The 15,591-nt window shown below is 35.1% G+C and overlaps 1 protein-coding gene and 1 pseudogene across 3 annotated transcripts; both read left to right on the top strand.

Annotated features, from left to right (window-relative positions):
* Positions 1-231: 231 nt before the first annotated feature.
* On the top strand, positions 232-4,328 carry LOC145598499 (two-pore potassium channel 5-like). Of its 2 annotated transcripts, XR_014103569.1 has the most exons (4): positions 232-1,481; positions 2,303-2,465; positions 3,090-3,379; positions 4,058-4,328. XR_014103569.1 is itself a non-coding variant. In XM_081654861.1 (2 exons), exons 1-2 carry the CDS (start codon positions 394-396, stop codon positions 2,454-2,456), a joined length of 1,242 nt encoding a protein of 413 aa, XP_081510987.1. In that variant the 5' UTR covers positions 232-393; the 3' UTR covers positions 2,457-2,594. The 2 variants fall into 2 exon arrangements, 1 of the variants encoding a protein (XP_081510987.1); XM_081654861.1 differs by lacking the exons at positions 3,090-3,379; positions 4,058-4,328 and having other exon boundaries at positions 2,303-2,594.
* A 6,288-nt stretch (positions 4,329-10,616) lies between these two features.
* LOC145598954 (uncharacterized) lies at positions 10,617-15,006 on the top strand (annotated as a pseudogene). The gene is made up of 5 exons (XR_014103664.1): positions 10,617-11,055; positions 11,088-11,432; positions 12,401-12,651; positions 14,001-14,516; positions 14,615-15,006. The product of XR_014103664.1 is annotated as an uncharacterized LOC145598954 (transcript).
* The last annotated feature ends 585 nt before the right edge of the window (positions 15,007-15,591 follow it).

Genomic DNA, 15,591 nt, shown 5'->3' with positions numbered 1-15,591 from the left:
GGAGCATATGATTGGTCTTTTTTTTTTGCAAAGGATTGATGACATGTCATGAGTAATAACTATTCTATCTTTGTACTTCCCATTGCATTATCTAATTATTGTTATTTGTCTTATTTTTCTCTCCTTAATTCCCGTGTAAATTTCCAAAGAGGAATATAATTTAGGGACGGATGGAGTAATGTTTTTGATGAGAGACAGCAGGACATATTTAAAAAAAAAAAAAAAAGAGACAGCAGGACAAGTGTGGGCAGTAATGAAGAATGAGTGTAGCCGAGGGTGACGGTTAAAGGTTGTGATAAGTCGATGAGAGGAGCCGTCGGCCGTGAAAATGGCTGTGTGTTAATTCTGTAAAGGGGAATAAGAAAAAGAAAAAGAAGTCCATTATTGTTGGAGATGGATGAGGATGGAGATTGGGGTGCGGAGGAATCGAGACTACTATTATCCAGATCCACCCACTCTGATTGTCATCTTCATGATCCTAATCCTGATGATGAATTGCGATTTCAGGAAATAAAAAGACCGATGGCGAAATCACTCCATAGATGTAAAACAGCTCCAGCTAAGGATATGGCCGCCGTGGTTCGTGAGCTTCAAGCGAAATACACAGCAACTGGCGGTGGCGGTGATGTTGGTGGTAAAGCTGAAGTGGAGGAGGAGGAGGAAGACGAAGATGAAGATGATGAAGATTCCTCGGGTACGAGGACGGTGATGGTGAGACAAGCAGGTATACTACTGATAATATACTTAGTCATGGGTGTTTTGGTGTATCAACTCAACAAGGATCAATTCTCAAGAGGAGAAGGAGGTGTAGAGACTCATCCAATTGTTGATGCTCTCTACTTCTGCATCGTCACAATGTGTACCATCGGCTACGGTGATATTACTCCTCTCACTCCTTTTACCAAACTGTTTTCCTGTCTCTTTGTACTTGTTGGCTTTGGTTTCATCGACATTCTCCTTTCTGGAGTACTCAATTATGTGCTTGATCTTCAGGAGCAGAATATCCTCTCTGATATTCTTCATCATCAGACTAATAATGTTTATAATCCGAATCCGAGTCATAATCGCAATCCCCCTTTCCTCCGCTTCCTCACCCTTAGGCTTGTAGATATTCAGAAAGGTCGCATGAGAATCCGCCTCAAAGTTGGTCTAGCACTGCTGGTCCTTATCCTATGCATCGGTGTTGGAACTCTCTTCTTGTATTTTGTTGAGCAATTGTCTTTGGTTGACTCCCTTTATCTATCTGCTCTTTCCGTCACTACCGTTGGCTACGGCGATAAAGCCTTCACCACCCTCTCCGGCCGCCTTTTCGCTTCTGTTTGGCTCCTGTTTTCCACTTTGGCAGTCGCCCGCTCCTTCCTCTTCCTTGTTGAGGCTCGCATTCACAAGCGTCAACGCACCATTGCCAAGTGGGTTCTCCAAAGAGACATTACTCCTCTTGACCTCTTTGCTGCCAACATCAATAATAACGATTTTATCAAGTATGTCCATGTCCTCCTTTTCTTTTTTGATACTGTATACATCTAGTATACTTCTCTAATCTTTACAACATTGCCAAGTCAGAATTAACGTACAAAATGGCTTTCACCATAAATAATAGATGTATATTGTGTTCTAGCAGAATTGTTCACTGATTGGTAAAATCAGGAACCAGAAAAGAACAGTAGCAGAGCACTTTAACACCTCTTTATTATGTCATGAATAGATCCCATGTAAGCAAGACAACTCATACTCATGTGTGAAGTGATGAGGTCCTTGCTCTGGAGTCTAAATAACCTAAATTTTCACTTTATTACGAGTAGTATTTAGACCTCAGTTGATTACTGGGCAGTCATCATCCATAATCTAAGTGGCCAATCTACCATTCAAATTTTCCATTTAACAAATGTGTAATAGCTATTAAGCACAATCATCATTATTACTTAATCCTTGGGCATCCATGAGTCCATGACTGTTGATGGACTTTTTGCGTAGTGTAGTGTTAAGGGTTGTGCTTCAAAAAAGCTCATGATTTGTTTACTGGGTTTAGCTATTTGGCCTATATCTATACAGTCTTTGGGAGCTATGTTTATGGTCTACAAGTAACTAATTTTGGATTTTTCGATATGTAGCATCAAAATTAAAATCTTCTGTCTTTTTGAAATGAAGTCTACTGGGTGACTCACTCGCCGGGATGGTCGATCCTTGGCAGGTCGAAGGGGAGAGATTCAGTCTATCGTAACTATTAATTATACTATGCATGTATCTGGCATTCTGAAGTTGAGAAGAAAAACTGATCCCCCATAATTACCTTTACGCGCAGCAAATCAGAATATGTTATCTTCAAGCTTAAAGAGATGGGAAAGATTGGAGAGCAGGACATATCACAGATTTGCCATCAGTTTGAAAAGCTCGATTCCAACAACATGGGAAGGATAACGCTGCCTGATCTATTGCAAAGTCGCCCTTTATCGTGAAAGCAGAAGGTTTGGCCTGAAAAGCATTGCAAGAGAGTTGTTATGAGGGTGGAAGCAACATCTGTATCCTAAAAATTCATGGTTTTGTTTTGTAATGGTGTCTCTGGAATTATGCATATATACAGAGGACTTACTGATTATCCACATTTATAGAAATCGCTGCCCTGTAGACTTGTATATTGTGTCCAGAACAATGTAGAAATAATAAATATTGTATATCCTTGACAGGTTACCTAGTACATCATTGTCCCTAATCACTAGACAACATAGAGATCACATGAATTTGTGCAAACACTTGGCATTGTTGCATGGTTTCCTTGTGTACAATTGTGACACAATTTCTTTATTAATGTAACTAATCTTGATGAAATCAATGTAAAATGGTGTTTATATGTTTTGTTTAATTATAAGCCAGAAACTCTCCTTAATTAATACTCGGTTCACTGTAAGTTATCAAGTCTAGTGAATAACTTAGGTTATTTAAAAATCTGTTTGAATTCCTTACTGTCTGTGTTAAACTGGCTTTCCTTCTAAATAATTGTATTTGCGTACTTGACTTCAGTTTGGTCTATGGTTAGGTTTCCTGAATTTGCTATTATAGTATGATGTTGATATCTTCTCCATTCTTTGCAGTTAATTGCTTCAGTCTTCAGCGTTAGCTGTAGATATTTGATTTTTGGAGTGTGGACACTACTCCCACCTCAAGTCTGACTATAATACATCTCCTAGAAGTCTTTAGATGGATCAAATCTGTTCCCATTACAAATGTTATTGGGAGCTACTACAATTCACCTGTTGCAGAAGAAATCTTATGAAAAAAGGAAGTCATGTTCATCACGGGAATCATAGGAATATTATTATTTCGAAGACTAAAGGAGATATCTATGAGCCTATGATGGCCAATGCTCATAAATCCTTGCCAGGTTGGTTCTTTTGTCCTTCATTAAACATTATATCTCAAAATGGTTATAGATACTTGGTGATAGGAATTGTAGCATTTGGTTTATCTTACATAAGATATCTTGAATATGAGCCTAAATAGTGGGGGTATTTCCTCTTCAACTAGAATATAAAGGAAACTAGAATATGTGTTAGGCACAAGGGATATATAGCATGGGTTTATTATATTTTACTAGTTAGGGAGATGATCTGCAATTTTTGTAGGGTGCTTGATCCTCACAACTTTGGGATGGGAAGGCAATCAAAGCTATAGGAACACCATTCTTAATTTTATTCTTTAGGTGTTGAAACTCTACTATTCTCACATCTACCTTGGTGCAAAATCTGGTTTTAATGAAATCGTTTGGAACTTGATAGCTGCATTATGTAGAAGTGATATAGAGCATGGGTTAATTATATCTTACAAGTTAAGATTATTTGAAGTGAGACTAAATGATAACCATTGTGGATGTTTGCGTATATGGTTGCTACCTTCTGTAAATTAGTGCAAAGCTAAAGTTACAGCATTATTGCCATGCATATGTACCAGCAATATGTGGGATATTGGCTATTTTAGTTAAATGGATGCAACTGTGAATTGTTGTTCTTGTGCTCTTCCAAAATCTTGGTTACCTATTTTTTTTTTTTTTTTTCCTTGCAAGATCTGAAAGGCAATCCAGAATCAATTCTGAATAGGGGTCGTTACAACTCCAGGATGCTCTGGTGGTAAGCTAGAAAGAGGGTGATCTGAAGTTCATAGATCCTTTGAGTCATGTAAACTCAAAGAAAAGGACCTCACACAAACCTAATTTTTGTTGAGAACCTTGGCCATCCTCATGCTATTTGGTTAATTCTCTATCTGTCTAATAGCATACCATATGCTGAAGGTATTCTTACTCCTTATCATTGAACTCTTTTCTCTGAATTCCGTATCATTGGACTATTCTCTCTATTCTTACTCCATATCATTGAACTTTTATCTCTGAAGGTCTCTCTCTCTCTCTCTCTCTCTCTCTCTCTCTCTCTCTCTCTCTCTCTCTCTGTGCTACTAATATCTTGTCTTTTATGTCATTGTGCTAGATAGCTTATAGCTGGTTAAACATTTATAAAGATTTTGTTACTCCTAATGCATTCTAATATTATGATTAAATTTTCTTATTTGTCAGTACCTTATACTAATTGATGAGGAGAGGATTGAAAAATAAAATCACTTGCTTTTATAGAGGTCTTTTTTTTGGTAATATATTGGTCCCATTTTGTCAACTTATTTGGCTTATTTTAGGCAATATGAGTTCTGAACTTATAAATAAGTTTTGATTTAGTAAAATAAGGTCTTAAAAAATCCATAACTTGAAAAAAACATAGCCTTAAGATATAAAGTAATTTGGGTCATAGGGAGTATCCTTGCTGCAAGTTCAAACATGTCTTTTTCTTATTTTTGGGATTGATTAATTATTCATGGTCATTTATATTTTTATATAAGCAAGCTTTGGTCTTTGGTGAGCAATGTTTTGGGATTTTTTTTTTTGGGTGCCAACCCATTTCGTGGAAGTGAAGATCAATAGTAGCAGGCTAGCAGCAAATGTGTTTGGCGGCATGTGTATATGTATGCATGCATTTTGGTTTTTTTAAAACGGTTAAATGCTACTCCCTCCGTTTTTAAATACTTGCTCCATTTCTCCATGCGCAGATATTTAGGAGAAATTGGAGAAAGTAATAGAAAATGGAGGTAGTAGGGTTGGTGGAAAAATAAAAAGTTGTAGAAAACAAAAGTAGTTGAGAGAATTGAAGGAGAGAGAATGTATATTGGGTCCACTAGGTGAGAGAAATTAATTAGATATTGTAAAAACTTTCCAAATAAGGAAATTGAGCAAGTATTTAAAAACAGCCGCAAATGGAAAGTGGAGCAAGTATTTAAAAACAAAGGGAGTAAATACTACTTCCTCCGTTTCTATTTAGTTGATGCGTTTGATTTAGGCACATATATTAAGGAGAGGAGAGAGAGTGATAGAGAATGAAAAGGCAAGTGGGGTAGCTTATAAATGCAAGGTAAAAAATTTACCCAAAAAGGAAATGTGTCAGCTAAAAAGAAACTTCCTAAAAAGGAATACGTGTCAACTAAAAAGAAACGGAGGTAGTAGAAAAGAATACAAACACAAAAGATTGCTTTTAGGGTAATTGACTTGAGGGTACCAATGTAAAATCTGAATGACTGAAATGCTTGGAGTATATTGAATTATTGATGGGTTGGAATAAGTTGGAAATTACTATGTACTATTCTTCATCTCTCTTTGATAATTGTGATAAATTAGTTTCGTTAAGAGTATTGATTTGTAATTTTGTATGACTGTATGTGGAAGTATGAGCTAATGGACTTGCAGGACAAAAGACAACTTGTACCAAACATAGATTTGGTATGGAGATGAAGATGGAGATGGTGTGTTTGTTTGTTAATCACCTGAGTCAGTGAAGATCTTACCTTCCTTTTTCATTTAACTCCACATGTGAAGCTTTGAAAGCTTCTGTGTACCCTTGCTTGATCCAAGCTGTTTCTTTTATTGAATAGAAGTGCAACAACTGATACACAATGTGAAGCGAAAGTGTTAAAAGTAGTAGTGCAACCAACATCCTTTTACGGCATCAAAGAGAGCGGCGCCCTAAGAAGCAGAGCTGGTTATAAATTAGTGTCAGAAGCAGAGTTGTGAAGCTTTAGACGATCACCAATTTTCACCCTATAGCCTACTAAAAAATACGACAGTGACTTTGCAACTTGTGAGTTGGTTGACATAGGACGATAGGATTGTAAGGAATTGAGGTTTCGTTTGGTTCACATGGGAACTAGAATTTCCATGAATTGCAAATGTTTGGGAATTTTCGAAAATTATTTGGTCAACAACGAGGGAAGTAACTTCACATGGGATTACTACTTACATAGGGGGATTAGGCAAGTATATTATTATATTTGTAGAAAGTATAAATTCCTAGAAAGTTTCATTTTGCCAAATTTTTGTCAATCAAACAACACTGTTCACATTTACTTAATTTCAGTTCAGCTAAGCTCAGCTCATCTCTAATTCAATTCAGTTCAGCTAAGCTCCAATTAGTTCAGTTCAGCTCCTAAATTCCTTCTCTCATAAAATATTCATTTTAACTCAGCTGAGTTTATTTCAGTTCAATTCAATTCAGCTTCAATCAGTTTAGTTCAGTTCAGTAAATTTGAACAGACCCTTAGCTTGTGCTCCGTAATTCCTAGAAAGTCTCACTTTCCTTTTTTTTTTTTTTTTAATTTTTTTTTTTAAATGTCAACCAAACATGTAATGATTGTTGTACTTAGAGACCAACACTAGGGACCTGCCCAACCTGAGTTGGTTGCCGGAGTAGTTTGATGATGCTCACTATTCGCTACTCCCTCAATATCCTCTGCTTCTTTGTATTCTTTATGTTTGGCATCATACACATTAATATGAAGGAATAATTAGAGTAGGGGTATTTTTAAAATTAAAAAAAAAAAAAAATGATATTCTCTACTTTAATTATTACTACTTTAAAGTTTAAATATTCTCTCCATTTTTTGAAGTGTTACACTTATTGTTTTTGGCAAAACTGTCCAGCTGTCCTATTTTAATACGAAGTATTATATATCTCTTCTTTCAAGATCCTCACTCAAATACAATACTACTTTTTTATTACTCACTAGTGAGTAGCCCGGGCGTTACTCCGAGATACTACTTCTATAGTTGTGCACGCATGTTCAATACTTTTATAGTATATATTATTTAGTGTGCAACATTAAAACATAATTAGCTATTAGCCTAAATGGTTAGACAATAATCTCTCTTTTAAGAGGTCTAGTGTTCGAATCTTGTCATCCATATTTTTTTTTAATATAGTTGAGACAACATGGAGTATTTTTGGTAGTGCGGTGATGTGGCATTTTGAAGAATGGGTAGCTGACATGGCATAATAAGGAGTTAAGTTAGTAACGTGGCATAGTGAGGGGTTCTGCGTGGCGTAGATACTTTTTTATAAACGCCTTTTAATATATTAGTATAGATTTTCCTTTCATATCCCTATCCTACTCCACTCGTCTCATTATTACATGCCTGTATTCCTTTTTGAGGTGATCTAAATTAAGTGTATTTCTATTTATAGGTTGTACTTTTTACAATATTATTCTCTTTTTGATGATTTGTCACCCTTTTTTTTTTGTACTTTAACATCAATTCCCAATACTTTCTCTCTCTTAATTCCCAACCACTTTTTATATCCATCTATCTCTCTCTAACCCCACATGCATATTTATATTCCCAATTATTAGTTTTAAGGAATCTTTAACTTTCTTAATTCCTGTGCAAAATGAGAAATAGACATGTAATAATAGGACGGAGGAAGTATTATTTTGTAAAATTTCAACTACCCCCACTTACTGTACTTAGTTGTATAATAAAGTCAATTGATTTACCTGAAATTATATACTAGTAAAAGTGTAGCACTAAAAATAAAATAAAGGTGAAATGAGATTTTTGGGAGATAACAAATTTTTTTTTGATTGTATGTAGAATATTGGGAATTACTCTCTCATTGCCTTAAGACTTTTTTATTTCCAAAAAATCTACAAATGTCTATATAACGAATTTAGGGCTAGATCCTTTGTTTAAGAAAAACAAAAGAGAGAAAAAAATACTCCCTTCGTGTTTTTTTAAGTGACACACTTTCTATTTCCGGTCGTGTTTTTTTAAATGACACACTTCTTCTTTTAGAAATTCCTTACATTTTAGTAATATATCTTCACCCCACTATCTCTTAGGGCTTGTTCTCTTACGTTGAAATTCAGTTCAGTTCAGCTGAGTTCAGCTCAGTTAAGTTAAGTTAAGTTCAGTTCAGCTCCTAATTTCCTTCTCTTATAAAATATTCATTTCAGTTCAGTTGAGTTCAGTTCAGTTCAGCTGAGTTCAGTCAATGAGAACAAGCCCTTACTTTATCATTTCTCACTCCTTTTATGGTCCCCACTTCCTCTCACATTCTTTTACTTTATCATTTCTCACTTCTCCAACCTATCCCACTAACATCTTATTTTATTAAAGTCAATAAAATCTCCTAAAACTCTGTGTCGGCTAAACTGTGTCACTTAAAAAAACACGGAGGGAGTATAAATTGTTAGAGATAACTCAACCAAAAGTGTATACTGGTCAAAGTGTAGCACTTTAAATAAAATATTATGTCTCTTCACATTAGAGCCCATTGAACTAGAAATGTGGATGTAGCTTGGGTTCATCATACTAAGCGTTTAATATATTTCACTTTGAAAGGACGGTGTGGGTGAGATTTGAAGCCGTGATATTTGTGTTACGTTAGCTCTAATACTACTATCTCCGTTTCATTTTTTTTGCAACTTTGGGCATTATTTGTGAGATGTAAAATAATTCAAAGTCACAAAAAATATGAAACGGAGGTAGTTTATTAGATGATCAACTCAATAAAAACTGTAAGCGAATGATTGAATCACAAGAATCGGTTTGTATACTCTATTTTTCTACATGGTACCCTTGAGTTTTCTATCTTGTACCCTCCCAAATTCAAATTTCTAAAAGGTACCCTTGAGTTATTAGTTTGTTTTACATTGTACCCTTAAGTTTTTGGACTTTTCTACATGGTACCCTTGAGTTATACAAAAATGACTCTGAATTAATTTGACTCAAGCCAACACCATCCAAACGACTTATTTAGCACCTTCAAAGACAAAACTAGCATGTTTATTGCAAAAAAAGGACTAACAACTCTAAAACAAGCTCTTTTAGTTAAGTAGGTGCAAAAAAATTTCTTATCTTCCATCTCAAACAATCATACAAAACTTCCATTAAATAGCAAATAATGAAAATCGGTGGTTCCTCCATCGAATAAAAATACACAAGTGGTAAATTGATCATTTAGATGGTGTCAATTTGAGTCAAATTAAGCTAGAGTTATTTATTTTACAACTCAAGGGTACTATGTAGAAAAACCCAAAAACTCAAGGACACCTTGTAGAACTTTGGATTTTGAAGGATACAATGTAGAAAATCCAATAACTCGGGGGTACTACGTATAAAAACCTTATTATAAATAATGGCAGAAAGAAGGGAGAGTATTGGAGTACTGGAGTAGTAGTAATTATGAAGAAAGCTTAAAAAAACAGAGAAAGCAAAGATACAACATACAAGGCATAAAGTTGGGACCAGTGAGGTTAGTGAGAGTACCTCATCCGTTACGAGTCCCAGATCATCAGATACAACTTACAAAGACGACACTCAACGCAAATGAAGTAATGTTTGACACTTACTTTTTCCAAACATTTCTTTTCGCTTCCAATCCAAAGTTACGCAAGATTACAACTTACTTCAAGCATTCCTTTTTATTTTTGTAGTATACACATTTTTAATAATGATCACAAAATGAAGTATGCATTATAGGAGTAATAAGCATTTTTTCCTTCTCTTCTTTCTCCACGGAATCTCTACTGCTTAGCCTGCTTTTAGACAGGTACCACTTACCACTCTTTCCGATTCTAAACTCTGACAATTAATATTTATAGCTGTATTGCATATTAGTCAATAAATAAAATAATTAATCATTAATTGAAATTGAGATGAATCAAATAAGACTAACATGACTATATCAAGACTTCAATGGGAAGAACAAAAAGGTTCAAAAGAAATACTTCCTCCGTTTTCTTTTACTTGCAACACTTTCCTAAAAAGGAAATGTCACAATACTTGCAACACACTATAAAAGGAAAGTTACTTTATGAAAAACTATATTATTCCCCTTATTTAAAGCACATGGTCCACTAAATTATACTCCTAACAACCACTCATTCCACTTTAAAGTGTATTATATAATGTGAACCCCACATTTCTTAAATACCGTGAAAAAATGTGTGTTGCATTTAAAAGAAAACGGAGGAAGTACAAGTAAGACTGTACGAGTAATAAATATATAGTATACTCCCGACCTAAATTATTCAGTGTTAAAATTGCTTGATAATTCAATTGACATTAGAAATATGGAACAATTTATTTTCTTGGGTTGCTAAATATCTGAAATTAAAAATAAAAAAAAAAAATGTCAGTAAATGCTCCCTTCACAATCTGAGCTGAAGCATAAAATTAAAACTCTACTCTCCAAGGAACGTATATATTCTCTTATATACGAGTGAGTACTTACCTTATGAAGAGGGGGGGTTGAACTTTATTAATACCAGTAGTAGTAGTTGTTCCTTTATATATCTATGTTCTTGTCTTTCTCTTGATTAATAATTCTTCTACTTAAAAAGTTGGTTGTACTGTGAGTTGATGTAAATCAATCAACTAAAGATTAAAGAAGAAAAAAGGGTAGATTAATTGTTGATGGAGATGAGTAAACAGGTAAGAGTGTTGTTAGTAATGGTGGTAGCAGCCATTTTGTTAGGCTGCAGCTGCAGATGCAGTGTGAATGCAGGAAACATTGAAAAGGAAAAATCGGCGGTGGGGGATCCAGGAATGAAGAGGGACGGACTGAGGGTTGCTTGAGGCCTGGAATTTCTGCAATGAAGTTGGTCATGAAGCCCCTGCCATGGGCAGCCCTCGAGCGGCCGACTGCTTTAATTTCATTCCCAAAGCTTCTGTCAGCAACAAAATCCAAAGTGCAGGAAGCAATAGGTCCTTTGAAATTCAGCACAAACTCACAAAGTGACAGAAGCACACAACAAGCTTGGGGTGGGAAAGCCTTTTCCAGGGTTGACAGCAGAAGCTCTGAATAATGCAGATCTGTATGCAGCCCAAAAGGAGCTATATTTGGGAAGCTTATGTGAGGTGAAAGCCGAAGCCCCGTGGCAATTCTGGATGGTTATGCTGAAGAATGGCAACTTTGACAGTAATTCAGGTCTATGCCCACAGAATGGGAAAAAGGTTGGTCCATTTTATACACCTCCAGGCAGGTTCCCTTGCTTTGGAGCTGGGTGCATGAACCAACCTTCCTTTCGCCATAACCAGTGGCGGATCCAGAAATATGGTAATGGGGGTACGAAGTCCGGTTTGTTAAAAAAATACGAAGCTTGACAAACTAAAGTTTCATTTATTTATGGTTTCCACCATCTTATTAGTCATTGAATGTATCCCTTACTCCTTAAATATTGTCCATAATTGAACCAAGCAATTAAAAGTGAGTACAAAGTAGTATAATTAAAGGCCATACAATTACACTTTTATAAAATTCATAAATTTTAATTTTAAGTCAATGATCGTATAAATAAACTAAAAAAATATTTGTAGTAACTTAAAGTATAACTAATTAAATTATACTTACTGTAATTCCTTGTCATAATAATGTACGAGTACTCAAATTGAGGCATACTACTTATTAATCAATAGCAACAAAAATACGGAAGTTTTATTCGAAGGACAAAAAAAATTAAAAGTATATTCCATTTAGCGCTTATAATGCACAAACTTTTATTTAATATAATGAGAAATTATTAGACAATAATAGAATATTAATTATATATTTGAACATAGTAAGATAATAGGAGTATTAAAAATAATTGATATATTCATAGTGTTATATGTTAAAGTATGAAACATCATACTTTATAATAGTTCATAGTGTTATAATTGTCATAGTTCAAACTATTTTCATTTAGATAACAAAAAAAAAAAAAAAAAAAAGTACCGCAAAGCAGCTTATTCGAATTGCTGATTTTGGTAAAGTAACAAACAAAAGAGAACTGTTTTCTAAAGTAGAAAACTAGGCTGTCTCTTTTCATAAACAACGCGCCAGCTTCTTTGTTTGTTTGACAGTACCTAAGAGACCTGTTTTTACAGAAAACGGGTCTCTTTGATATACAGTTTTTTTTTTTTTTTTTTTTTTTTTTTTTTTTTTTTTTTTTCTGAGAATGGGGGTACAGTTGTAACTCTATGTACCCCCTGGATCCGCCACTGGCCATAACCCAACCTCCTTGAGGTTATCTCATGCTAATGACTCTGGTATAGCCACCATGACGGGTGGCTTCCGGGGTACCTATGACTTAGATTCCGATATCAGCGATGTCGTGGACATGGGCGTGGGAGTCTCTTATTATGAAGTTACTTGGAAGAAGCAACCTGGACAGGGGAGCTGGTCTTTCAAACATAAGCTTAAAACTTCCAAAAAGTATCCGTGGCTTATGCTGTACCTCAGGGCTGATGCAACTCAGGGATATTCTGGAGGTTATCACTATGACACCAGAGGAATGCTCAAAATTGTAAGGATTTTTTTTTTTTTTAAATATTAATTGTATGTCTGTCCTGCTTCAATTCAGGGTTTCATCTCCATCTCTATAAAAACAAGTAAATTTCTGGCCAGTAAAAATTCTGTTAGTACAAAATAAAGAATTGAAATGTGATGTTTCAACTGGATCCCGTCCCTACATGTGCTGTGGAAACATCAATAATTTGACTAAGCTTGCAAGATCCATGTGATTTTCCACCAAATAAAGTTTTGCTAAATTCCCCAAGTTTTGAAATATGTCTTGACTCTTGGTTTTGCCCGTGATTATTTTACAACCTCTACTAATTCCACTCTTAGCTCTGATCACTGTTTTCTATTCCCAAAAAAAAAAAAAAAGGTTTTTATTTTATTTTTTATTTTTTGATTTTATTTATTTATTTTTTATTTTTTGCTTCTCTATGAAACACAGTCTTGACAGTTGACACTATTATTGTCAATACCCCACCAAAGCTTGAGGATTTATCTTGTAATCTTAAGGTTACATGGCCGAATCCTCTCAGCTGTATGTGCTTGGAAAGTTAAAAAGAGAGATCTTTTAGCTTTCTCAATTCCAAATTTACAAGTGTTTGAGGCTCTGAGCCATAAATGTTGTACCAAAAAAATAGTACATATTGAGATTGGTTATGTTCGTTTTTGTATAAAAAAGTTCAAATGAAATTGTCAATACTCCTTTTATGACTAGTGATACTGATAAGATTTAAAACACCCTCACACTCTCTCAAAATCTATTTTATGACAATATTTTGTTTTGATGTTAGATTTTGTTTGTTTATTTACTAGTATTTTTATTAAATATAAATTTAGTTGTTTTACTTTGACAGTTTGACATACACGTTTCCATTGTGGTGCTTTGCCCTAATGGTGCTTCACCCTACTCACACTTATTGAAGTGATTCCTATGGCCTTTTTTTTTTAAACTTTTTTTTATTAGAATGGTTCCCTTCCTCAATCAAGTCTAGCTTCATCCCTGTTTGTCCCAATATTCAAAACCAAATCAATAACGAAATTTTAGTCAATTTTGGTAGATTTTGTTCACATGGATCCCACCATGAGTAGTACATACTTTCTCAGTTTCTTTATAGTTGTAACGGTTCCATAAAATGGAAATGTTATAATAGTTGCAACACACTATAAAATGAATGTGAATATTGTACTTTATATTTATTTAAATCACATGGTGTCCACTTGATCATCCTCTTAACAACCTTGTAACCCCATTTTAAGTGTATTATATCATGTGAGGTCTACTTTTATTAAATACCGTGATAAAATGTGTGTTGCAAATACAAAAAAACGGAGGAAGTATAACGTTTCCTAATGCAGCTTCCAGTATCCCCAAACTTTAAAGTGAAAATGCATTTAGATATAAAGCAAGGCGGAGGAGCAAAGAGCCAATTCTACTTGATTGATATCGGAAGCTGCTGGAAAAACAACGGAAAACCATGCAATGGGGATGTGCTCACCGATGTTACTAGATATAGTGAGATGATCATTAACCCTGAAACCCCCGCGTGGTGCAGCCCTACTAGCATCAAGTCCTGTCCACCCTACCACATTACTCCCAACAACACCAAGATTCCCAGGAATGACACTGCCCACTTTCCCTATGGCGCCTACCATTACTATTGTCGACCTGGGAATGCTGAGAACCCTGAGCAACCATCTGACTCATGTGACCCTTACAGCAATCCTCAGTCACAAGAGATACTCCAGTTGCTGCCGCATCCTATTTGGGCTGAATATGGATATCCTACCAAGCCAGGCCAAGGATGGGTTGGCGATCCTACTACTTGGGTGTTGGATGTTGGTGGCCTTTCTAGTAGGCTCTACTTCTACCAGGTTATCATGATTTCTTCAACTGCAGTGTTTAATTAGTTTAATTTGCTCTTTATTTTTCTGGTTGTTGCTAACAAATTGCCATTCTCTATGCATATCAGGACCCTGGTACACCTCCAGCTAAGAGAGTATGGACTTCAATTGATATGGGTACTGAAATTTTTGTCAGTGACAAAGAGGAGGTGGCAGAATGGACAATCAGTGACTTCGATGTCATTATCACTTGATAAACAGGAGCTAGGAGATCTGCTTCAAAGGCTTTGTGCGATGGCAGCGCAGGCCGCAGGGTGTAGAGTGAGAATGTCGTTGGTAAAATATTAAGTGCAATCCACAAGCCATAAAGGGCAGGGTATCACCGTCATTTGACACATGAATCTATTGTGATTTGTGGCCATGCCTTTAATTGTAAAATTGACAGAAATGTGACTTGTTTCTCCACTGTGACTCTGAGCATTTCTTCAATCTAAAAAGGAGATCTAGCATCTGCTCTTTTATCCATATATATACTCGTACATTATATTTTTTTGTGTTACCTAATTTTGCAGCAAATTACTAACTGGTTTACCATGTGGAGAAGCAACATAAAATCTGTTTACCATGTGGAGAAGCAACATAAAATCTGGTTTACCATGTAGATTGATAGAAAGAGAAGAAGATAGAACAGAAATAAGAGAGAGAAATAAGAGAGATAGGTAAGAGAGAGATGGAAGAGATACAGAAGTAAAGAATTATAACACCAAAATCTGTTTTGGACTTCTTACAAGACTATTTATTTTTAAATTTATTTTTTTGGAAAGATACAAGACTGTATTTATAGAACTACAGTAATAACTAACTCAAGCATATATAACAGAATTCAGTAACAGATAATATAACAGAATTCAGTACAGATAATATAACATAATTACAATATAATTATTTATAATTGCTCATATAGATGTCAATATAAATTCATCCGTTCGGTAGGTATATTACACCAGAAAGTCTGTAATGGCCCGTAAGATTGACTGAGATAACTGTAGCTTGAAGCCTTGGAGCTTCTGCTCAACAAGTCAGAATAAAAATATAAATAAGCAAA

This window comes from Chenopodium album, chromosome 20 (genome assembly GCF_948465745.1).
Source record: "Chenopodium album chromosome 20, dcCheAlbu1.1, whole genome shotgun sequence".
NCBI lineage: Eukaryota > Viridiplantae > Streptophyta > Magnoliopsida > Caryophyllales > Amaranthaceae > Chenopodium > Chenopodium album.
Note: the sequence above shows the minus strand (reverse complement) of the source record. Positions and strands in the feature narration are given on the sequence as shown.